We start from the raw sequence: 26692 nt of genomic DNA, 5'->3' as shown, positions 1-26692 counted from the left end.
GATGCCGTGATCTTCGGAAATACAGTCAGTCAGTTGCAAAATGTACAGCGCCGTCAAAAGTTCAATGGGTTATCATCTCATATTTAAACATCAAATGTCAAGAGATACCAGAGAGCCATACGAGCATTTACATTACATCTTGACTGAGGTAAGAGGACGGCACGACACAGCTAAATGCTAAAATGATAGCAAAACACTTAAAGCTGCTTAATGTTATGAAGCTTGTGCTTTGACTGGACGTGTTTAAAAGTGCGCGGTTTTGATGCACATCCACAAAGGGAGTTAAAATTTCTTTTTTTTAGATAACTTAGTTGAAAACTTAGTTGAAGTCTTGCATTTATGCAGATAGATGCACGTTGTACATTTATGTTGTATAAAGGCTTAATATTATGCAGAGCGCTTCGGTTTGTGTTTGTTAACCCTTTAGTTTCATTCATCACGCAGCTTTTCCTGTTAGAGGTTTCTGTTAAAAACATTTAATTCATTAAAACTCCAGTATGTGTTCATTGTTCTGTCATAGTTTCTTCGAAATTAAGTTTTATTTGAGTGTTTTTAATAAAAATATTTTCATATTCACAATGACGTGTACGCCCCGCCCCTTTGATTGCCCCGCCCCCAGTTAATCGAGTACTCGTTCTTCAGACCTATGGATTAATCGAAATGAAAAAATGACATAAATGCACATCCCTACACAATACACACACACATATATGAAAAAAATCCTGTTTTTGTTGTATAGAAAACAATCGTGTGATTGGGTAAATGTGATCGAATTTTCGTTTTTGTTGAACTATTTCTTTTGTCTTGTGCATGTAATGATTTAATGTTAAGCAGGTAAATCAGTGCCAGTAGTGGCTGACAGAAAGGATCACTTCAGGTCAGGTCTTTTATAATCTACCTGTTCTAAGTCCAGCACCAGACACGTTCCCTAGGCGTTTGGAGCAGACATTGTCCTTTTGATAGAAAGGCAGAATGGAGAAAAAGATAAAGTGAGAGCACTGTGATGTATGTGCTGCTAGTTGCATAGCAACCAGCTCTTACAATCGTAATGTCTGCACATTTGTTATGTTTTTATCCCTGTAAGCAGCTGCTTTAGATGATCCGTGTGTGTGTGTGTTTTAATGTATTCACATTATTTTCACCTAATGTTGTCACGATACCACAATTGTTGTTTCGATACCATGTCAAGAGCTTCGGTTCCGATACTTTTTCGATACTTTTCCTGAAAAGGGAGAAACACTCTCAAATCTCATTGCTGTGCTTTATTTTAAAAACAGGACAACATTCGGATCATATAACTCACTAATAAATGAACATATGAACAGCAGATATATTAAACATTTAAGCAAAATATGAAATATATCAAAATATAAAAAATTAATTAGAGCAATGGCATTCAAGGTAAAAAAAAGAATAATTTTAGCAGCATTATCTCAGTTTTTCTCTAGTGAGCATTAGTAAAAAAAAGATAAACAAGTACTTAAACAAATGTATTGCTTTTTGTTTGTTAATGTAAGTTAATACATTAACATTTATATGATAAACAGATTATAGTGCAAATTATGACAGGGTTAATATATGACATGTTTTTGTGTTTTTGTCCTTGTTTACAGCTTTCCAAACTGTATATATCTCATTATGAATATAGCCATAGATGCTGGAATGGCGTTAAGAACTAAATAAATATTAGGGCTGTTCAATATTGAATAAAAATTCGACAAATCAGACAACAAACAAAAAACCAAAACCAAAAAAAAAAAAAAAACCATCCGCGGCTAGATACTGTATTCTCAGCATCTGCTTAAAACTTTGACTGTAAGTTACTTTTTTAAAGGTTCAATTTTTCCTGATCCCATTTTTCAAACTTTAGTTAGTGTGTAATGTTGCTGTTAGAGCATAAATAATGACAAAGCTCAAAGTCCACTGCCAGGCGATATATTTTCTTTAACAGAATTCCCACAGGAAACACAGGAAAAACTGGACCTTTAAAATTTCATCGCTCATTTATTGCAAACCATTGCTGTATGCATATCACAATATGTATGTCTGTAATATTTCCGATCATTTTGGTATGTTGCGGAACCCCACTAAATAACATTAATAACACGTAGATGTTATATTATTAATAATAAATTAGGAACTACTACAATGTTTCATCTGCACTTTTAAAAAACAGAACATCACTGAGATTGTTGGGCCTTTAATAGTGCAACTCATAGATATCCCAAAAATACATAAACATAACCTGTAATTACATGCAATTGAGTTCCACAAGTGCTTCTCTGATAGCTGTCACAGTCGTATCGTAAAGAGGATAAAATTAGAGCACAACTCTCTGTTAAATTACAAAACCCAAGATTTGTTAAAAAGATTGCCAGATTGACTAGTTAGTTGTCGGATGAGTAGTCGACCACCCTGACCCATCCCTAATCCACATTTATTTGATTCATTCACAAGGGATTTGCTAGCACTATACAACATGCCAGATTATAGAAAGGGATTTTGCAGTCTCGTTATTTTCCATTTTCGGACATTTCCACAGTCTTACATAAACCGGTCAAACCCTGGACGTGCCTGGCTCAGTCTAACTTCATTTCCAGACCCTAATCTAGTTGTTCAGGGTTCAACGGCCAGGCAGGCAGCTCTCATCCCCCCCAAGCGTCTGACTGAATGCGGTTATATAACACCCCTTCAGCCCGCAAGATTTTGGAGTCGGTACAAGGCTCATCCCTTATGCATGGCCAGGCAGACCAGAGTTGACCCTCTAACTGTTCCCATTAAAATCCTCTCTCTCTCTCTCTCTCTCTCTCTCTCTCTCTGACTCACTGTCTATCTGACTGTGCTGTCTGTAAGCCCTGACTGTTTTAACCCTCTGTTATCCCAACTCTGCCGTGTACACCCGGCTCTGGATCTATAATCAGATCAAACAGAGAGTCTGACCTCCGATCGGTTCTGCAGGCCACGGTAGAGGCTCGTGTGTGGTCATGTCCTCTATTTGGATTCGAGCCAGGGAGAAGTCATCCGTGGTTTTGCTTCCTATCCCTTCCTGCTTTTGTTCTGCCTGTCTGTATCGGCATGTTATCTGAGTTTAACCCCATCCTGCTTGTGCAGAACAAGGACAGAGTGTATAGTTTCTGTATGTGTTTTGAATTTATGCATTGCTTTAACACTGAATTACACTACATGACTGAACAAATACTAGGGATTACACACTTTATAAATGGTTAAAGAAAAAGCATTAAATAGCTAAGGGATCACAAATTACCTGACCAGTTAAAAACATGGCTCGCAATACTAGGAGATGCAGATGAAGCAAACATGACGTCTCTGCCTGTCATGAACGAAAGATCTGCCAAAATCTGCCCATTGGCTCAGACTCATGGCAGCTGTCACAGACTCTTCTGGAAATTGGGGCAAAAGTCGAGGATAAGTTTTGTAGTGTTATGCAGCTGTTGGTCAACATTTCCATCAAACTTTAGTGTTTGTACTGTTAAATTAGATTTTGGTTAGTAAATTGTGCCACAGAGATCTGTTAGCTGATTCTCACCACTATTATCTCTGTGTTTATATAGCCTACTGCTGCTTTTCATCCGTAGTTGAACAGTTCACATTAAAAACTGATGTAAACAGGTGGTGCCTTTGTGATGTGTGATGTCAACCAGACCCTTCTTTAGTCCTTATCTCTTAAACAAATACACATGGCTGCCCCTTATGGCTACACAAATGTAGGTGGAGAAACACAAAATGCTCTGTGATCTTTAACATCCTTTTCATTAAGATTTATTAACCAAGGACAAAGCGTGGGATGTTTAAAGCTTCAGCACTTGTCGGAGATGTTTACATTGGCAGATTTTTTTTTGTGTTATGTTATGAAATTGCTCAACAATTAAAAGTGGTATGTTTGAACACATATGTAGATAATCTGCTGCAGTGATGTTGTTGTTTTGTTCTGAAAATCAACTCTCTAGTTTCTCGTCTAACACGGCGAGTAAAATATTGTGAAACTTTGTGTTTATTTTGGAAGAGATCTGGCATGTACTATGTTGAAGACCGGGCACATTGTTCTGTCCATGGTGTTAAAGAGAAAGTAGGTCAGGGCAGATCTAACACACATGCACGCACACACACACACACACGCACGCACACACGCACGCGCACACACACACACACACACACACACACACACACATTCTAGTTTCCATGTTTTGTGGGGACATTCCATAGCCGTAATGCATTTTATACTGTACAAACTGTATATTCTATTCCCTTCCCCTAACCCAACCATCACAGAAAACTTTCTGCTACCTTAAATTTTCAAGAAACATCATTCTGTTTGATTTATAAGCTTGTTTCCACAATTGATAATTACCAGGTACCCCCCCCCCAAACACACACACTGACACACACAGTATATTACCATGACGGTATTACTAGTCTAGGAAGGTTTAATTTGTTCTTTAAGTTACCTTTCCTTTTCAGTTGATTACCAAACTATAAAAATGTGAGCAGCTCAGTTTCTGTTGGGTGAGGCTGCTTTACACCCCTGCTGAAGGGGCAGAACTGTACCATCTGTCTGTATACTGTACTCCAATCCGTCTGCCTTTCTATTCTCTCTCCTCCAGTTTACCCTTAGCCAGTCTTGTGTTTCATACAGTAATTTTTTTTATTTATACTCCATTCACACAGCACTTTGGTGCCAGAAAATTTCTCTGAACACAAACACGTCCCGTCATTGTTCTGGGATCGCTCCCGTCAAGAGGACCTAGTAACATTGCCGTAACATTCACGGAAAGCATTCTATGTAAGCAATATGCAAAAACAGTGCCGTAAGGGGCGTGCCAGAGTGAGGACGTGTGTGTCAAGTTATGGTTTAGCTCTTTGACACAGGGATTTAAATGCAGACCAACATTAACGACAAGAAATGCACTAAAGCAGAGATCAGGGAGCTCGTCACTATCCGCGCTGAAGCTGAGATCATTCACCAGCATGACAGAACAGCGCATCACACACTTCTTATGATCAACAAAATGCACGCACGTGGTATCTTGAAAGAGAAATCATGGATAATTAGCAAACTTCAGACGCTGTGGGTAGAATTATGAAAATGACCGTCATGTTCGTGTCAACTGGCCCAGGAAGTAAACTGTTGTCTACAATCCGTGTGTTTGTTGTAGTCCAAGAAAAAGAATCAAGTTGGAAAAGATAACATTGTTTACTTTGGGATATATATCTTTTGGATATTGTTAACATGTACTAACACACACTTACACACCAAAGGAAAAGTAAAAACATGAATTGGATAATAGTTGCTTTTTAACATTAATAACTAAGTAAACCTCTTAAAAATGCTTTTTTTCCTATTGCTTTGTTTTAAGAAAAATTAAAACTACTCTTGAGATAGATTATACCTGTCTAGGTGGGTCCTGGATTGAAAAAGTTTGGGGAAACCGTGATGTATAATTTTCAAACAGCTCTTTTCAACCACATGTATGATTAGGGCCCAAGCACCGAGGTGCGTGGACCCTATTGTTATTTCTTCCTGCATTATAAACAGTATTCAAATATATAATAATATAAATATTGATTAGTGAGTCATTGAATCTTTCATATTTATTTTTTTAAACATATGAAAGAGATTTCTGCAATACAGTTTTTGTCAGACCCTCTAGTAAATGATGTTATTTTGTTTAGTTGGCATTCAGAATCCTAGGAGAATCATGATCTTCATTTGAAACGAGAAAGATTGTAATTCTCATTTTTTCCAGAATTGTGCAGCCCTGAACCTAAGGCCTATAGGTCACTGCCTGAACCAGCATAAAAAACAACTGTGCCCTTCACACACACTTATCTGGCCCTCTGTCCCATGTCAATTTTTAATGAGAGTGAATTTTTCATTTTGCTAGCAGCAGAAACTCGAGTGAGAGGGTGGGCCAGTGGATGCGCTCAGCAGAAACACAATATGAAGTTAATGTTTCATTCGGAGAGAGAAGCCACATGAGTAAAACCGCATGAGTCCTCCATGATCCCTGAAGAGGATTGTGGGGGCTTTGGGGGAGCAGACGTCATTGGTCATGTGTCAGTTCAGTCATGTGGACTGGACTTTACATGTTACACACTAGGCCTACGCAATATAATGAAAATGGCGCGAAAATTTGCGTATCGCGATATGCATAGTTTTATAATGGTTTTCATTTTATATGCATGATTATCATATGCATGATCATGTCTGAAATGTGTTTATGTATGACTAAGCTTGTGTCTGTGATCTGGATGTGGTGTTATAGAAGGTCATGTGCTTTAGATGAGTGTACAGGTTATAATCTTTGCTTTATTAAATGCATTAGAGAGGTGTATTCCTTGATATGTTGAATGAACACTTTAAACCTTTTTATATATATCATAGAGCTACATATTATTGTCAGATGGATATTAATAGGGCTGTGTATCACCAACAATTCCCCGATACGATACGTATCCCGATACAAGGGTCCCGATACGATGCGCATCACGATACAAGACTATTTTGAATTACATTTTTGTTCAGAATTTAGTAACATTATTATTATTATTTTTATTATTATTTGTTTATTGTACATTGAATATGCAGTGTTGTAACAGTTGTGTTTTTGCCATTCATTTATTAGCTATTAGAAATATTTAAAATCCCAGAGTTAGTACTTAACTTATGTTTTTTTAAAAGCAGTTTTACAAAGATGGTGCCTTACTCTTGTCTCTCATTATTCTACATCTATGAATATATCTATAAACATGCAGTCAGACTTAATACTATTTAATAGAAATCAGATTATTAATGTGACAGTTATAGTTTGAAGTAGCTCTGTATCTCTTCTCTAGACATACACTTTTCACGTGCAAATCTTTGTCGTGTTTCTTCTCAAATGCGTTAGTACTGTTTTATAAGAGCATGGCTAATAAAGCCCTTTTGCAGTAGTATAGGCTAAGAAATCTGCTCTTTCATACTGAACTCATTGACTGTAATGCGCGCGCGAGAGAGAGAGAGCGCGAGTACGCGGCTCACTATGCAGACACGTGCGCCAGCAAGACAGACACGCAAAGTGAAAGTATACCCCGCCACCTTTAACTCTACGTACTCCGCGGGACACATGCGTCCTTTCCATATGGATCACGGATCAACAGCAATTTGTCACGTTACTTTCAAAAGTACATCCGAATCGATACGGAAGGTGCTGTATTGATGCGTGCATCGTCAGGCGCCCATGACGATGTATCGTCGTATCGATATTTGAAACACAGCACTAGATATTAATGTGCAACCAGAGGATAAGCTCTCTCAGCCAATTTAGTTTTTTCTTTCAAATACGTTATTAAATACTAATGCAGATTCCTGTAGTTGTTCACTAGGGACTAAAAACACTGAGAACATTAAGACCCCATTTTTTTGTAAAGCTGTTTAGAAATTATGAGATTTATGAAAAGTGCTATAAAAATAATAAACCTGACTGTGGCTGATACTTTTATAAACAGTTAGTTTATAGCATAGCATCAAAACAGAAGCTGCTAACAACCACAGATTTAGATGCTAAACAATTTTACACCCTTAACTGGCCTTGTCCCATGAGCGGGACACCTGAGTTTACATCAATATTTTTCATGTAAATTTTTATAATTTACAACAAACTATATAATGTTGGAAAGGTCTAAGAATGTCGTTTTTATGTTTCAAAACATTTTAGCAGTAAAAACAATCCAGTGACAGTAATTTATTAATTTGTGACAAGAGTATGCAGCAAATCGTTGACACCTAGTGGAAGTTGTTGGTAAAAGTGTTATGTATAAAATATAGACTTTATTACATAATTTTTATTTATTACAATAAATGTTAACTGTTGTAACAATTCTTTAATATTTTTACCTCCAGACACTTCCGTGAAAAAAACTTTAAAACAAGACCAAGATTAGGCTTTTAGACTAAATAAAATGCCAGAGTAATATTAAAGGCAGGGTGCATGATCTCTGACAGCCAATGTTGATATTTGAAATCACCTAAACAAACACACCCCACCCCAATAGAATCTGGACCTTCTTTTGATAGACCCGCCCTACACATATGCAACCCAGGCAACGATGTTGGATAGTAGACACACCCCTTACTGATGATTGGCTACACTGCCCGACTAAAAAAATCATGCATCCCACCTTTAATTTAAAGATGTACATCACCTTTTCACCCCCCCCACACTTAAAATTAGCTGCGCCAGTTAAGATGTTTACACATGTTAACAAAAGCAGGGCAACGAGTTGGCAGCCACATATATCATAAAGGTAATAACTTTTGCATGAGCAAGCACCACACCACCCACCTTTTCTTATTAATCTTGTTTATGCTATATTAGCTAGTTAGTAATTTTATAACGTGCAGTTTTGGTTGCTGTATTTGCTACTCAGAGTAAAGCTCTCTATGAAAAGCAGAACTGTGAGGGTTTTGTTGACAGAAGTGAAGGAATAAGATATTGCTTCAAGCAATGCTGTGAAATTGGTCTTCTTCTTTTTGCCCACAACAGGGGGTCCGTGTGAAATCTGTCCTGACAGGTCCATTCCTCACCTGTTCCCTTCTAAACACACACTCATTAAAGACTCAAAGCCCAGTCCCAGTGAGGAAACCACACCAGGCAGGGTCTGTGAATTATTTCTGGTATGAATCCACATTATGAAACCGGCTCCTGTTAGTGCACGTTGCTCAGCACTGGGGTTGTGCAAGCGCTCTCGGCTGACTCACCCCGCTGATGACTCCCACAGCTTTCAGCACCAGATGAGCAGATCTGTGTGTTTCAAATCATTAGCTGGACGCATTCTGTGCGCATTGTGTGCAGGATCGTATTAGTCAACAGATGGACGTTGTCCAGTCGAGGAACCGTTTTTCCAGTTGGAATACAGGCTCGCAGATACTGCCAAACCCTCAGTGCTGCTTAGTTTTTGGAAACCAGTTCTCCAGCCTATCACGCTACACCCACCTTACACGCATACATACACATTTACATCAGAACATGGTGTCATTGTGACATGTTGCATATGTTGCAAACATCCAGGAACTCAAACACATGTTCCCTCTCATGTGCCGGCTCTCTCATAGACACTTTGAGTCACATGGCGGTGGAGTGTTTTGAAGCAGAGCACAATGAGGCAGAAATGAGGCACTATGAGGGAGCAAAGCTGGAGATTTAGTGGGTCTGCGTTGTGTAGTTGACCACGTGTGATCCAATGAAATCAAAACCATACGGAGGTCAGTTAAGGCCTTGACCTTATATGGCTGTAAAATTGCACTGAGGCGTATTGAATTCTTGCTGTGTTTAAGTGATCAGCCCTTGACGCTGTTGTTTGTAGAAGGCGTTACTCTTTTCTCTAGTCTGTTAGGGGTATGTTGTTGGACTTTCATACACAATGACACATGCGAAAAACAGTCGGATGTTCAACATCTTAAAATAGACCAGGAGCCTTACACCAGAGGTTTATTTTCCAGTAATAGACTTACTACATTGCATTCGTTACCTTGCTTGTTACACAAATATAAAGTAATGTAGCTAACTAATGTAAACAGAGGGAATCAAAAATATATAACACAAAATGTTTTTTTAAATGTGTTTTGTGACTGGGATTCGCTTATGCCAGGACTAGGCCTTAGTTGAATTATGAAATATAACTAGTTTTAACAAACATTACTAAAAACGTTACTTGTGTGCATTTTGAGGCAAAACAAAGGGCACGGATGTATTTTAAGATTTGTCAGGGCAAGTTTGGACAGCTCTTACATTTATTTTAGGACTAGTCTACACATTTAGGACTATTCTAATCACTGTCTGGGAAACTGCCTTAAAAAGTACAGATTCAGCCGCACAGATGACTGATAAAACTAGATGCAGCCTCACTATGCCATTGGATGGCTTAAATTTAGTATGTCGTTCACTTTTCACGTCTAAAACGGGCACACTGCTTTCCTCCTTCTATTTAAAGCGCTTTTGACGTGGCTGAAAAAAATACGTATTTTCATCTTGCTATGGCGCCAACATGCCTGAAGAGCGCGTTTGAGCGACTCTTCTATTTGAGCGTGCTTGCCGCATAGTGACATTGGAGATAACGTATTTGCGCCGCCAAATGATATGAAATATAAACCACCCCTTAGAGTTAAGTGTAATTTAGGGTCGTATGCTGTAGCTACACTGTAGGTTGTGCGTAACTCTGTGTAGCCTGACACGCACCTCTGCAATTTTTTACAACGTGTCCGTTCTACACGGAGTGAACGTACCCACGAAATCGAACACACATCCTACTTAATTTAATTCGAATACGTACGCATGCCCATTGCGATAAATTGCAATACCTCACCTTGGCCTGCATTCTACATAATCATGTACCCGCATGTGCAACCTGCACATAAAATCTTTACATGGTTACAAAAATGCGGCAGTTCACAGATACTGTTCTCATGACGAAGTTTGCGTCATGTGCACTGTGTGTTGATCCTTTCGTACGCGTAAATGGTTAAGTATACCGAGGCCTTTACCCTATCAGAGCATTGAAGCGCATCATTACATGTTTTATTATTTGCATTAAACATTTCTTTTGGGTGAACAGTTTCTTCAAATGTTTAATTCACTGGATTATGAAAAATCATTGCTGCAATGTTTTGTATTCTTAGGTTTAATTTCCAGAAAAAAATGTATAAACGATGTACCATTATCTGGAATTTAATAATGTGCCATAATACTGATTATAATATAAACACAAGGAAAGTTAGAGATGCATGGCTCATGTTGTTTGAGAATGTTGTCACAACATACAAGACGAATGCTCAGTATATACGCTTCTGTGACTGACCTTTGACTCCTCCACCCTCTCTTCTCACAGGTATATGTGGAGTTCGATGACCTTGAATGGGAGAAGCGCGAGTGGGTTAAGGTGTACGAAGACTTCCAGGTTTTTCTGCTGGAGCATCAGCTGGTTTGGGCCAAAAGAAAGGAGGGTGCTCAGCTGCAGGGAACAAAAGCCAAGCAGATCCAGTGGCCGGCCCTGGTGAGTCATTTGCCCATTTCTTTCCTCTAAAGATGCAAGCCTTACACGCGTTCTGCGTTGTGTTGCAGCTGTGGAGTATTTTAATCCGAAACAATAGATGTGCGGAGGAAGAAAGACGGATCCTCTGTTGTCGGGATGATTTGGAGTTTGAGTGTCTCTCGGATCAATAGCTCACATATGACAATAAGATCATTATTTGTTCAGAGCGTTAAAAGGCCTGCTGAAAAGAGGGAAAATAACAGAGGGTGTGTCATCCACTAAATGAGAGGGAAAGCGAGCGACGATGAGACTGTAAACGTTTCATGGATCATGCTGTTTTGATTATGTAACGGTGCGCAGCACAGCGCCATCTGGGCCATACACACACGATAAGAGTTCAAAGAGAAATCCTAGTTTGACACATGGGACAGTTGTCATATCGCCTACGCATGACTGGTGTTGCGCAACCAGGAAGTTTGACATTTAAATAGCTTTACGTGGTACTGTGCTTTTTCTGTGTACCAGCATCTGTTTACTAAAGTCTTATGAAAATAAAGTGCTATAATGTGTAAGGTGATGTGTATATACTGTAGATGCTGTGCCTTTAGTGACAACAAACGGATGTCTTGCATTGACACCATTGGTTAACTTTATGTTGCTTTGTTGTATGTTTGGGTCAGGCTATGATTGGCTTTCTTTAGTTGTAGGGCTGCACAGTATATCAGAAAATTATCGTTCTTGTGATAACAGTATGCGATATTCATATGACAGAGAGTTGCGATAACTTACATTTATTTTACGTGTCTAAATTAGACCAATCAGAAGACGTCTTACTTAATACCCGCCAATTAGATCTTGTACTGTTATACTATTGGCTAGACCACGGACGCAAAGATGAACCTAGCGGCACAAGGCAGAGAGCGGAAAATAAATATGGCAGGAGTAGAGACGAGAGAGGAAAACTAAAGCGACGAACTTGTGCCTAAAAAGAAAGGTTTTTTTAGCCTGAGTTGGATCGAATTACATCAGAAGAATATGTATTGCCTGTTTAATTAAAAAATAGCTAATAAAAATAGCATTTCTCTATATCACAAGAAAATATCATTTAAAAGCAGAATACCATACCGCATATTTTCTCCTCGCAATATCATGCAGACCTATTTAGTTGTAAAATTTAAGTGGTTTCCTTTTGCTAGAAGATAGATGAAAGTCCTTGACATGAAAGCTAAGGTTAATAGTTTTCCTGTATAGGTTTGTTATAGGTTGGTATTTTAGCATGATTGAATCACTGTTTGGGTTAAGGTCCATGATTGTCTGCTGTTTAAGTTTTGGAACGGTTATTTCAGCATTTCTTGATATCTAGACATCTCTGCCCTGGTTATTTGCTGCGTGATTTAACTTTAGACAGATAAACAGATCCATCATCAGTCAATAAACTGCAGGACACTGAACTATGGTATGGTACTAGTACTATCTGGTACAAAATGCTTTCGTTTTGGAGAAAATATTATAAAACATGCATGGTTGTCAGTATAAATTGGAAATATCCATTGCTATTCTATTGCTTTATAAAAGGGAGAAGTTTTTTTTAATAGATTATTTCTCTGTTCTTTAGACTTAACACTGGTCTGACTCTGATGGGTTTTTACAGTTGTCAAACACCTTAATAACAACCTAATTACTTTACTCAACGCTTCAGCAAACAGCAATTTACCCACAAGCCTTGCGTGATTGTGTTGTTCTCTGGTCTTCTTTGAAGGCTGTTATTTTGCTGTCTGTCTTTCTCTCCCTCTCTGTTTCCCGTGTCCCTCGCTCGCACACAATTGCCTTCACAGCTCCATTATTTATAGCTGCTATTGGAGGAGGGTTTACTGCCACCAGATCTCCTTACTCAGCACTGCATCTCGGTTTGTGCAGCACACTTTGGCCTTTTCACTGTGGGTGCATTGATATATGTGCCCCAAACCTGAGCTAGCTGATTGTTTCGCTCCTGTGTCTGGCTGGATCTATTGGCTGAATGTGACCTGACTTTGGATGGTATCACGTTCCACAGGCTCTGTTAAAGAGATTGTGTTTTTGGTGAAGGCCCTGTCTGTGTATATAGAGTTGAAAGTTGTGTTATTGTTTTGAATTGGTCTAATGACTAACACTTGAGACTGGAGTATAGTTTTTACACGAACGTATGTGCGCGGTCGAATCCACAGCCTTGCAAAGCATAGTTTATTTGACTTGTACATGAACACAGACACGTAATCTAAAATGACGTGATGATTAATTAATCACATTTAATTGCACATAAATATTGGCATGTAAATGGAGAATTTCTCTTAAATTGATTACATTAAATATAAATGCGTTTTTATGTTTTTTTTTAGGTTAGACTGTGGTTTAAGGGAGTACAGAAATTGAATTAAGGAATCAAATATAAAATAATACTGCACACATTGTAAAGAATTATGTGATTTGAAGTTATTTATATGTTTTTATGTTATTTTAATGACACATTTTTAAGACCAATGACATTAGACCCACTCACTTTCTCTAATTTAGCACATATGTCTGTTCACTTGTCAGAGCGCCATCAATGAAATTCATTCCACAAGAGGAATACCTAATAAATTAAACTTCGTTTCACGTTTCAGGGAGCCACCCACATTTTCGACACTCGGGTGGCATTTGTGCGCTGTATGAAGCCTTGGAGGATTTCTGGGCATTGGCTTTAGACACACGCAGTCACATGCACACATACACAAACTTCTTAAGTAGCCTGTGAAAATTTTTTTTTTAAGTTACCAGTCAGCGTGAATATTTTTTATGATTTCCACAAAAGTTTAATCCTTCCAAAAAAAATGTTCTTTAAATATATAAACATACAATATATCAAACGAAAAAACAGACGCCCTACTTTCCAAGAAAATTTTTTTTATCCTATCTTTATTTGTTCTCTTTTGTCATCTCTCAAATATGGTTAGGTTTCTACAAAAATAGAAAAATAATTCAATTTTTGTAAAGGACTTTTGTTAAAGATCAGTTTTTGAACGATGATCAAAACATACAGAGAGTTTTTACAGTTTTTTAATCTATGGAAGTGTTTTCTCTTAATTGATGAGATGGCAGGGAAAGAGTTAATAGCCCTAGTAGTTCGTAATAATTGGTATTTTATAAACATTGAATTGTATTAAAGGAATAGTCTACCCTTTTGCCATATTAAACTATGTTATTACCTCAACTTAGACGAATTAATACATACCTTTCTTTTTTCAATGCGTGCACTGTACAGCGCGTAGTGAATGTGTTAGCATTTAGCCTAGCCCCATTCATTCCTATGGTACCAAACAGGGAAGCCACCAAACACTTCCGTGTTTTCCCAATTTAAAGACTGTTACATGAGGAGTTATACCAGTAAGTATGGTGCCACAAAATAAAACTTTTTTTGGTACCATAGGAATGAATGGGGCTAGGCTAAATGCTAACACATTCACAACGTGCTGTACAGTGCACGCATTGAAAAAAGATAGGTATGTATTAATTCGTCTAGGTTGAGGTAATAACATAGTTTAATATGGCAAAAGGGTAGACTATTCCTTTAAAATGCAATAGATTATTTTTGGGTAGTTGATGTACAGCTGCAAAAACAAAATCCTGTACCTTATTTGCGTCTTGTTAGTATGCAGCTCTCTTCATGCATGAACTTATTTATTGTCCATGTGAGGGTCTGATGCAGTTCGTATTGCGACAGATGTGTTGCGGCATGCTCACTGCTGTCACTCTTTCTATCTGATAATCAGTTAAACCCGTCTCCCCCTGCGCTTGCTCTGCGTTTACTGCATCCTGTAAATCTCTGTGGCTAGTGTTGTATTTTTACATTCGCAGTGAACTCTCTGATGGCTCAGTTCTGCTAGACATGTAGCCTCAGGATGATCTTTACTGCTGATATGCACACTTACTTCTGCCCCACTGTCACGTTAAGTAAAAGCTGTCTGCATGCATCACGTAGGGCTTTAATGTAAAAGATAAATTTACTAGAAGGAACAATGCTGTGGTTTCTAATCTTTAAACCCTTTATTTTCATCAATCTAGTGGAGTGACTTTAATAGATGGGTAGTGTGCAATGTTTCCGGTTGGTTATTATTACGTGTTGAGGCGTTACGCTGCAGAAGCAACCATTTCTCCATTTTCTTTTGCTGTTGGATAGCGAAGCCCAATAATATGATCTGACCCAGTAATCTGAACGCTGATTAAAACCCAAAGATTTTGTAGCTCAGATGCTTATGTGAAGGTTGTGTGTATTTTTAGTAATGTTGTGATAGGAATCTCGCAGAACAGCTGCTGAGCTGATAACACAGCCAATGATTTGCCACAGCAACCGATACAGCAAATGCTCCGAGAAAGTACACTGCGTCCTAAATCTAACAGATTGAGAGATATTTCCAACTGCCTCAGGAAATCTTAGGGTAAAAATATCCTTATTTGTTATTTTGTTCGGGTGGTTTCACTGTTTTGGTTTGATACTTAAATGTTATTTATTAAGCTTGAAGTTTTTCATTGGCATAGTGTCTTATGCATGACATTTACATTTATACTTGTGCTTTTATCCAAAGCTACTTATAGTGCATACAATTTTTATCTATATGTGTGTTCCCTGGGTTGGAACCCATGACCTTTTGTGCTGCTAACGCAATGCTTTAGCACTGAGCTATACAGAAACACTTTAATGCAGAATTTGGTGTTTTCCTCAGCATCAGACAAACGTGCACTTTTAAAAATAAGCATCATATACTGTCTGGCTCATTTGGATCACTTTGTGTGGGCACCAACTCTTTGTGCAAATGGTGCATCAGAGTTTTGTGTTAGCATATTGCTAAGCTATTAACTATTATAAAGCGCAAAAAAAAAATTTGGTAAAGTGTGCATGGCCTAAAATTGTGGCACACATCACCATGCGGACGGATCTTTGTTTGCCAGTTGAGCTGACCGGTGTGTCATGATTTAAAATTTGTTTACATACTAAAGAATTTCTCATTGTCTTTATGCATTTTTTCAGCCCTGTTAGATTAAAATAGAAAGCCTAAATGGTATAAACAGTTTGACCCATGCTGCGCGCGCACCCGATAGTCATTCAATGTTTACAAACCTTGAAGGGGTCTATAAATGTACTCGTTGCATGCATTGCAATTTTGCCCTGCTTCTTTAAAAGTTAAGACATTTGTTTGACCTTTTGCTCCTGGTTGAATTTTAACATGCAATAAAAGTAAGTCTTGGGGGAGCAATACTCTCTCTCTTGATGTAGTAGGCCTAACTCTTTTTGTCTGTGTGATGTGATGCAGTTAAGCAGCTGTGTTTGTCAGCTCTTTCATAATGTAGGTTGGCAGGGCAAAGCGTCATGCACGCATGTTTTGTGTAGAGAGTGTAAGAGGAGAGGTATAGGACATGCGGTACACTGATGATCTTTCACTGCCAGCAGCACAGCTGGCTCCTTAATGGCAGCAATCATAGACAGCAGTGTTTATAGAGATGGCCCGGGGCTCTGAGAGCACTGTCTCTCTGAGTAATGAAGCTCGTCCGACGCCTGATGGCTTCACCTTAACCCCCACGCACATTTGCCTTTGATTTGTGTCTATATTTAGTTGTGATTTCGTTTTTGTAGTCAGCTCCTTGGCTTGGAAACACACTTAAGAGCTACATACTGTAAAGCACAACTAAATGTTATTGTCGTCGTCAGCCTGTTTGTTCTTTTCCACTGCACAGTGTTCAGAAGTATGGACAGTGTTGGCAGTCTGACCTTTAAAGACATTGATCATTTGGTTGACTGTATTTGAGTAGCTTTTGACAATGCTCTCTACTTGACTCTTGATGTGCAGTTTAGTTGTTTATTTTAAAACCTTCTATCTGTCTATTGTTAATTGTTAAATAATATTTTTAGCTAATAATATTGGTCAAATAAATTCTTTATGAAACTGCTTACCTTCTTCATGTCTCATCACTACTATCTTTATTGAAATGAATGAACTTGTAGCATTTTCTAATGCAAGATAAACTCCAGTGTGAAGGTGCCCTAAGAGCAGTTTATAGCCACAATTATATAATCACAACTTTATGCCTATGTAATAGACTAAGCTCAAACTGTAGTCAATATCAGATTTTTTTTTCTGTCTCTTTGCATGACAGTGTGAACAGCACAAACCACATTAAATCTGATCTTTTCAGTTCTAATTTGAGCCATTTTCACTTTCGTGGTTTTGAGATTACAGCTCTGAGATGTGTCATTTTTAAATGGCTTGGTAAAACTATTTTATTGAACACAATATATGAAGAGTTTGATAAGTGTCATTAAAAAAAAATAGTTACCACCAAAATCAGTATTGTATCTGGTCAGTATTAAAAAGTAAATTCTTAATTTTATGCTAAATCTGATATCCGGCGTGTTATTCTCTCCCTTTTTCCCCAAAACACGATAAACGCCAGTCCTCCTTCTCTGCAGAATGCAATAGTCGGCTCAACAAATCACAGGGCACCATTCTACGCATTGTAAACAATGATGGTGGTGGCGCTTAAAATACACACAAAATCCTAGTTTTTTCTCATCTACTTTGTACTTTGTGAACAAAAAACAAAAACAAAATAATACTTTTGATGGCATTGATAAACCTGTGGTGGTTTTCTGTGGCGGGGAAGAAACGTAAGCCATCAAAATCTAATAATTTACTAAATTGCCGGCTGTTGCTTGTTCTCACATGACAGCATCAAGCTTCTGTCATGTTAACACATTGATCCCAGAGGATCTTATAAAAACTTTCCATTATTTTACTCAAAGTCAATGAAAATTGAGCGGGACCAAACCATTTTACAGCTGATGACTGTCAAAAAAGTTCAGCGACGATGACCCAAGGATGACAGCAGCAATGACAGTGTTCTTAATATGACAAAGTGTTTTGATTAATGCCATTAATATATTTATTTATCAGTGTATACCACTAGACAACTAAATAAATATAACATGGCAAAGATGACTGCACATTTGTATATTGATTCAATAGATTTACATCATTTTGAAAAAGCCTTCAAAAAATATCAGTTTTTATAATAAATCTTTGAAAATCAAATTATAGATTTGAAGTTTTTATGTTATTATAACCTAAATATGCTATGTGAAAGTTTATAAGAGAAATTAGTTTTTTTTATCTTGTCACTTTCTTGGTATAGAAAACCATAGATTAATTGTGATTAATCGTTATGCATCCCTAGCTAGTATGCTCTAGTATCGGTCCCTCCCGCAGAATTGAGATAACACGTGTCGCCTGGACAGTCTGTGCATGCTGTATGAAGTCCACAACATCCACTCAGTTGTCTGCATGTTCATTTCCATATGACAGCGTCCTGCACTCAACCTATTATTGTTCTGTTGCGACTGCAATGCAGTTCAGGACCGTGACCAGTTCACACTGGAATCTGATATTAGCCAAACAAAAAAATTGGATCCGAATTGAGCACTAACAAAGTCATACATATGTCAATGATGTCACAAACTAGTCAACATGTGGTCAGCTTCAGGTGAATACGTCACATATAAGAGGAATTCATTCATAAAGTTTGACTGTGACTCTTGATATGATATTTAGCTGAGAACGGTTTGTAGTGACCCTTCACTCAGACTGATAAAAAACAAACAACACACTGTCTTTCGCCCCAGGGCCTGCTTCCTGTCATAATACTACTGTTTATGTGTGTCTGTTGTGTTTTTATTTGGTAATTCGTACAGGAAGCCCCCTCTCCCTCACCGCCTCAGCAGCAGCTGTGAGGCAGGAAGTAAAACCTCTGTGGTTTACCTGTGTGTTGTGTGTGTCAAACTGAGGGCATGTGACATAACATTGATCTTTTGTATCAAACCTACTCTGTATGTGTGATCCTTATTAAAGAGAAATTTCAGCATTGTGGGTCAGTGCAAAGAGAGATACAGGTTTCTGCTTTGCGTCATGCAATTTCTGTACACTTTAGAGAAATACTTCCGTTTTCACACTTGTGACTTCATGCATAAGTTCTTCGTGGAAAATATTTGATCCAACAGCTGTTTCTGAAGCAGACCAAAGGGCAGTTTTGGGTGTGTTCAGTATTAAAAAATTGGGGTTTATTTGATGAGAGTTTTTATGTAAAAAATGATACACAAATTTTGTTGGTGTGTAAGTGTGTGTTAGTATATGTTACGAAATGCAAAGATACAAATCCCAAAGTAAACAAAGGGGAGAGTTATCGTCTCCAACTTAAATCTCTTTTCTTGTACTACAACAAACACACGAATTGTAGGCAACAGTTTACGTCTTCGGCCTGTTGACGTGGACACGACAGTCATTATCATAATTCAGCCCGCTTCTAACTCACAGCCTGTATAATACCAAATACACAAAATAATGTTGCTTTAAATACAGCACACATGGTGCAAGACCCTGACAAAACAATGAAAAGCCATGCAATGGAAAAAGATGTCCATCTAACGCATGTAGATGCAGTAACTTCATCATATAGCTTTGTGTAAAGCTGCACAGCAGACATGTTACCATTGTGTTTCTGTCCAGTATGTTCAAGGTCTCAACTTTTTTGCTGTGAGAGTCTCACACGTCATGTTCTAACTAAATCTGTTCAAGGTAATTCAGGTTAGTGCTGTAAAATGATTGACAGAGTTGTGTTTTGTGTGTGAGAATGAGCAGTGTAAAGTTCACTGTAGTGTTTACAGTCAGTAACGTCCACAGGACATAAAGACCTGGACATTTGTTGAACTGGTAGTTCTGAAACCTGGTCATGTGTATAGGCAGCGCAACATTTAGTTTAATATTGTAAAGCAAACACCAGTTGGAATGAATGTGTTAAATACTGCTTATGATTAAAACATAAAATTGCCCAACTGCAGTCTGGAGAAGGGCACTGTATCAGTGTGCGTAGCAGGGCTGTACCTTTCTCTCTGTCTGTTTGTGTTAATTATTGCCTGGTTTCAAGGCACGTGCTGTACACAAGACTCTTATAAGCCCTATGAGCTCATTTCCACTGGAGTCCTTTTATGAATAAGAAACTTTCTTAATATTGTCACACGCTGTGATACGCTCTCGGTACGGAGGGAAACAAGAAAGAGTATCATCAGCCGAAGTAGACGTACCTAGAAATAAATGAAGAATTTGATTCCAAAAAAATAGTTGCCACCAAAATCAGTATTGTATCAGGTCAGTATTAAAAAGTAAATTCTTAATTTTATGCAAAATCCAATATCCGCCGTGTTATTCTGTCATTTTTTCTCCCTTTTTCCCAAAATGCCAGTACTTCTTTTCTGCAGAATGCAATAAATCCGCTCAACGAAAAAAATCAGCGACGACGAACTAAGCTCGTACCAAGTGTGTGGTGAGATCGTAACAAGGGCGTGGTGAGCTTGAACCTGCTTACGTCACGAGTCATTTTTTGGACCCAACATCCAATAGAAAAATTCAACTGCAGTAGCCACCGTTCAACCTGAAGAGGGCAGCAGTCAGACGTTTTTACACCATATATTGCAGTATTGAAACAATTTATATCTAAATGTCAAAAAAGTTACTAAAATCAATGAACAGCACTAATAAAGCATCATTCTTACAGATCATTAACTAATAAAAGTTGGTTTAGGGTTTAGTTACTCTTTAATATGACAAAGTAAATGTTTTGATTAATGTCATTAATGTTATTTTTTTATCAGTGTATACCACCACTAGTCAACTAAATGAATATAACATGACAAAGATGAATGCCTCAAAAAAAACCTTGAATTTATTGATGAATTTATTGCATTTTCAAGAACAAATAATCAGTTGTTATTATAACCTAAAAATGCTATGTGAAAGTTTGTAACAGAAAATAGTGGTTTTCATTTTGTAACTTTCTTGGTATAGAAAACACGCTTTTACTGAAATTGTTCAGAATGGATTTATTGGGTTTTGTAACCAAACTCTTCAAATATCGCGGATGTCTTTACTGAATTACCACATAGGCATGACGTCACCGTCATCACAAATTCACCTTTACGCAGTTTACGCAAAGACGACAAGCTGTCACTATCAAAAACGTAAACTTTACCTTAAAAGACTTTAATTTTCAAGACCCCAAGACCGCATAAAAACATTTATGTTTATGGTTGAAACATTGTCGTATAAACAGCCACTCATTCATGCAAATTTCATTCACTTGGTGTACTTTTCCCTTTCTAGTGTGCCTTTAACTCTTTGAGTCATTAATTTCTTTCATTACCAGCAGTAGCTTATGGTCACGGGTTACTTAAGCTTGGTGACTGTGCTATTTGTACACAGACAGGCGGTCATGGGGTAAACTTGCTCGTAAGTTCAGTGGTTCTCAGGTGTACAGGTCAACTGTAGATCTTAGGTTTCTTGGGGCTGTTTTGTACTGTTGTGGTATTATGCAAGCGGCAGCTGGTGATGTAACCAGTGTTATTACATCACACCTTACTTCTTCCTCCATGTAATGCAGCAGGTCTTTGCAGTGCGAATGCAAGTCTGTTGATTATGTGTTAGAGACGTCTTCAGGGTCAGATGAGACAGATAAACACGATCAAAACAGACTGGCACTGCGCTCTACCATCACGCTGAGACCAGGAAAGAAAAAAGACGCCAGTGTGATAGTTTGCTGAGTGTATTCTAGTTGGTTCTGTTAGATCAGAGTCAAATCACAAAGACTGAATGAAAGAGAAGAGCCACATACATCAAAACATTATTATATGACATCAAGAGAGGATTAATGTAACTTGCTGTGATTATCAGGATGTGAAAGCCTGTTTTTCCTCTAACATGTTTACAAGACGGACTTTGCTTATGTCTGTGACACAGATCAACTAAGGCCCTAAAGAAAAATAAGTAATATGTAAACATGACTAAAGACCAGTAACCACAGTGGCTGAATGTTTGCCTATAAACAACAGTGCGAAGGGTTATTTGTTTTGACTGTAAGCCAGATATTACATCATACAAGCTGTGAGATCTGTGGTACGACTGACCCGATGAAGGTCAAGTCCACCCCCCCCACCCCGTTGCCGTCTTTAGTGTACATTTGATCAGACTGCAGTGTACCACACCACTGCATCACCGAAGACATGAATTAATCCAGCTGACCCGGGTGAATTCTATTCAATATGCTGCAGAGAGAGAGAGAGAGAGAGATACAGATAGAGATAGAGAGAGAGCAGACTGGCCATCTTATAATAAATGTAATGCACGTTTGCCCTTCCTTATTCTTCGCAAATTTCTTTTTGGCAGCTTGCCTCCAGCTTGAGAAAAATGTTATTTGGCAGTCGTCCTGTCCTCATTCTGAGCCTTTCATGTTAGAGCTGAGCTGCTTTATGAGAGAGCGAGAGAGAGGGCGGGGGAGAGAGAGAGAGTGGAAAAACAAGCTGAAATCATCGAGAGGTTTAAAATTAAGGCCTATTGCAGTAGAAAATAGTATGTTATGATTTATCGTACGTCTTGTTGTGGTGTTAATGTGGGTATAATGTGTGTATTTATATTTTTCTGAATAAACACTTACTATATTGTTCCTTATGTTTACATGTACGCTTTTGCATTGATAAGTAATTTTTGCAGAGCTTCTAGTAGACTTTACTAACATGGCAACACTTTACAATAAGGTTGTATTTGTTAACAATTACGTAAAGCATTATCTAACACGAACTATAAACAAACAAAATACTTCTAGCATTTATTAATCTTAGTTTATGTTAATTTTAGCGTTCACTAATACATTTTACATTTGAAATTGTTAACATTAGTTAATGCATCATGAATGTGTATTGACATTAACTGACATTAACAAAGATTAAAAAATGCTGAAATTTACACAGTTCATATGTTAGTTAATGCATTTGTGACCCGTCACGGAAACCAGGGTCACAAGTCGGCAGCACAAGTTTCGAGAAAATGAGAATCAAAGTTTTTTTTTCAAAATTTGTGATTTTCGTTTTATTGCAGAATCTGTTAGTTGAGATCACGAAGAAGCCTCTCCATGTTTGAAATAGCAGTTTATGTATATTTAAAAGCGTACATTTTGCGGTTGAAATAGGCTTGTTTTTCCGGAGATTCTAGCGTGCAGCGGGGGGGGCGTCATTGTCTGTGTGTATATTAACATACTGTATAAGCTTTTGTTTTCGCCTCCGCCCCCACAGGGAACAGCGTGACTACTGAATAAGGATAGTTCACCCAAAACTGAAAATAATGTCATTAATGACTTACCCGTATGTCGTTCTAAACTCGGAAGACCTCCGTTCATCTTCGGAACACAGTTTAAGATGTTTTAACTTTAGATTTAGTCCGAGAGCTTTCTGTTTCCTCCATTGAAAATCTATGTACGGTTTCCATGTCCAGAAAGGTAATAAAAACATCATCAAAGTAGTCCATGTGACATCAGTGGGTCAGTAAGATTGTGGTGAAGCATCGAAAATACAGTTTGGTCCAAAAATAGCAAGAATTACGACTTTATTCAGCATTGTCTTCTCTTCCGGCTCGAGCGTGAAGTCACGTGACTTGTAGTGACGCGGCTGCCCTGTTCCTCAGACATGTTTGCTTAGTTTTATTTATTTTTTCAAACTTATAGCGTGCGTCTCCCTAGATTGTAAATGAAGCTCGGGCGCACAAAACAAAATAAAAATAAAAGAAGCTGGGGCGGAACAAATAACAATCAGCCGCATAGTAAGTCAGTCGCGTCACTGACTTTATGGGGCGCCGCAGTCGGATGACGTCAAAGTACCGCAAAGTCTTGCAGCGCAGCATGAAGTCAAACTCATAAGTTACACAGAGACCCTATTTTAAATACAAAATTTGAAGGCGGGTTCATGTGTTTAACGGAACGCAAATACCGGACTGTAATCTGATATACCCTTACATGTTACGATGTAAATAGTCCTCAGATTGTATATTATATTGTATTACCAGAAGTTCATGCGAAATCTGATGTAAACAATAGACTATCTATATTTCATGGATTATACGCATTTGTGGACAAAAATCATTGGATGATTCACACATCTGAAACAGACTGGATTCGACTTGTGATCCCCACAAAGGTAAAAGTCCTGTTTATTTTTGCATGTTGTTCATTCGGACTTCTGTAATAAAATACTACATATGATGCTAGAACATCTCAAAACGGCTTTACAGGGGGTATGGCTTAGCTAAATGAGATGTAAATGAGCCCTATTGTCTCTCCAGCCAGGGAAAAGGGAAAGTGTTAACTTTTTTCTTTCTCAAATTTCTCAGCATTCTCTTTCTTGAATGTGTTACATTCAAATGGCCACAACTTCTCCAAATCTTATCAGATTTCCATGTGTTACACATCGTTAGAAAGCTTAGAAACTGCACTTTCAGAATCTATGAATAACTCAAAATGACCCAGATCCGACTTGTGTCCCTACTTTCCGTGACTGGTCACATTTACTAATGTTTATTAATACAACCTTATTGTAAAGTGTTACCACTAACCTATTACAAAACAGTAGTTTAATCAGTAACTAAACCCGTTAACCAATAGCCTGTGTAGCCAAGGTGAAGTTAACGTATAAATGCAGAGCAAGTTATAAAATATAGATTTTTCCCTGTGAAAAAATATGCATTGAATCATGAAAAAAATACGTTTCCAGGAATGCCAGAAAATGTTTTGAGAAAGTGAATAGCTCAGTGGGGAATATTGGTTTTAAAATATTATCTTTTTTGTGCTAAGATATTTTTGTTTTCCTACAGTAGAGTTCTCATTGTGAAAAGTCTTATAAAAATGAAATCAATTGAATGATGACAATTTTGGTTTAGTTTTTAAAATTATGTTTCTGTTATAGATACATGCCAAAATATCTTCTGTACAGCTTTAGATTGCATCGTGTTATGCAATGTCAGATGCATTGAAAATATTTACCGCTTTTGAAACAAAGAACAGATGTGTTCATTTGTCTGAATATGTATCTCCATTATATTTCTGTGCAGAGACTATGTCCTGAAAATATCTTGTTCTCAGAATACACTCACTGCGGTAGCTGTATATTATTTATAGCTTTACTTTTCCTTTTTTCCGTGTGACCTCATTTTCGGCAAGAGGAGGCTGAAGATGATGGGTTTGACAGCGGCGAGAGAAAGCGAGAGAGAGCGAGAGAAAGAGAAAGTCTTTTTCTCTGCTAATGGGAAAAACTAGATTGTGAACTGACCAATTCGTGGTCCTGCTGCCTTTTTTTGCAAAACCTTGTTATTCGTAATACCAGTCCAATTTTCTGTCTCTGGCAGACAAAAAATAACACACACAGCACATCTACACTGCAACAGATGTGATACAAGAAACCAGACTGCTTCAGTTATAATCAACGAGGCTTTACAACACTGCAGGAGCTTGTTTTATGCAGGCGAGGGCTGCAGGTCCTCCTCCTTAAAAAAAAAAAACTAACATTTGGATGAAAATAGTTACAAAACAAACATTATGAAACAGAAGATCAAATAGTGTGTAAAGCACTTTATCTATAATAATACTGCACTGCAACATTACCAGTGGTGTAACGATACATTGAAATGGATTGATACATTGCTTATATTTCTAATGGTACGATTCATCGATGTTCACAAAAATATCGATATAAGGTACCTTTATTTTGATACACTCCATGTCCTCAGTTTTTTAAGTAACATCCATCTTAACTTTTTTGCCAAAGCGCACATTTTCGTTTATTTTTGTCTTTTATTGTCAGCAAGTGAATGCGATGCAGCAACAGTGGTTGTAGCAGTGAAAACACAGCGAAATTAACAGAAGACAAGCCGGTGTTTAGCAATGCATGTTATATTATCTATGCAAAAAGCAGCGTCCTATCTCCTGAACATGTTGATCAGTTTTTTTTTTTTAATCTCTCAAAAGGACCACTGGAGCACTTGTTTTACGGTTAGATCTGATGTTGTGTGACAGATTGAATGCTTAAGTTTAACAGCTTTATTTTTTATACTATTTTTATACTATACTATTTTTCAGTTTACAACTACCTCAGTGATTGTCACTATTGCACATTTTGGCACAAAATACTGAAAGTCTTTGATCGTTTCCATCATAAGCTTGATTTTATGTGACGTTATTAACTATTTGCCATTTTCAAATAGTTAATGTTAGCGTTAATGTTATATATTTTGGTTGCATTTGTAAATTATTAAAGGGCTGTGTATCGGCAAGAATATGGCGCTATGAAACGTATCCTGATACAAGGGTCGTGGTACGATTCAATGCAATACTGTAAGCGATTTGATATGCTGGGATATTTCTTATTTTGGGAATAGAATATGATATAATTTTAGGAAAGCTGTCATCAAAAACACACCACCATATGCAAACCTTAGAAAAAAATATATTTTACTTGTTGTTTGAACTTGCTCCAGAGTAAGTTAAGAACTGACCAGGACCCGTGCAGAACCCAAAAATGGCATAAATGTAATACCCAAATCCCTATTATTTGAGCAAAAATTTTAAATATAAAAGACGGTTCGTTCATAAAAAAATGACTGACCATTTGAAACAGGTCCTGTAAGGGTTCTGGGTCCTCCGTTAAGACATTTACTTCCTGCCACACTCTCTCTTCTTGAAGTTTAGAGATAAGAAGACTGCTATCTAGCGGTCTGGATGTAAATTGAAA

The 26692-nt window shown here is 37.7% G+C and overlaps 1 protein-coding gene across 5 annotated transcripts in view; it reads left to right on the top strand.

Moving 5' to 3' along the window:
* The window catches only part of jmjd1cb (jumonji domain containing 1Cb), a 143876-nt gene that overhangs the window by 44158 nt on the left and 73026 nt on the right, over window positions 1-26692 (top strand). For all 5 annotated transcript variants that reach the window (XM_065253660.2, XM_065253658.2, XM_065253656.2 and 2 more), the window contains exon 2: window positions 10885-11049. In XM_065253660.2, the coding sequence (XP_065109732.1) occupies window positions 10885-11049 (165 nt within the window). The remainder of the gene's footprint in view (window positions 1-10884; window positions 11050-26692) is intronic.

This window comes from Paramisgurnus dabryanus, chromosome 1 (genome assembly GCF_030506205.2).
Source record: "Paramisgurnus dabryanus chromosome 1, PD_genome_1.1, whole genome shotgun sequence".
Classification (NCBI taxonomy): Eukaryota; Metazoa; Chordata; class Actinopteri; order Cypriniformes; family Cobitidae; genus Paramisgurnus; species Paramisgurnus dabryanus.
The sequence above is the reverse complement of the archived record's forward strand: the minus strand, read 5'-3'. Positions and strand labels throughout refer to the sequence as shown.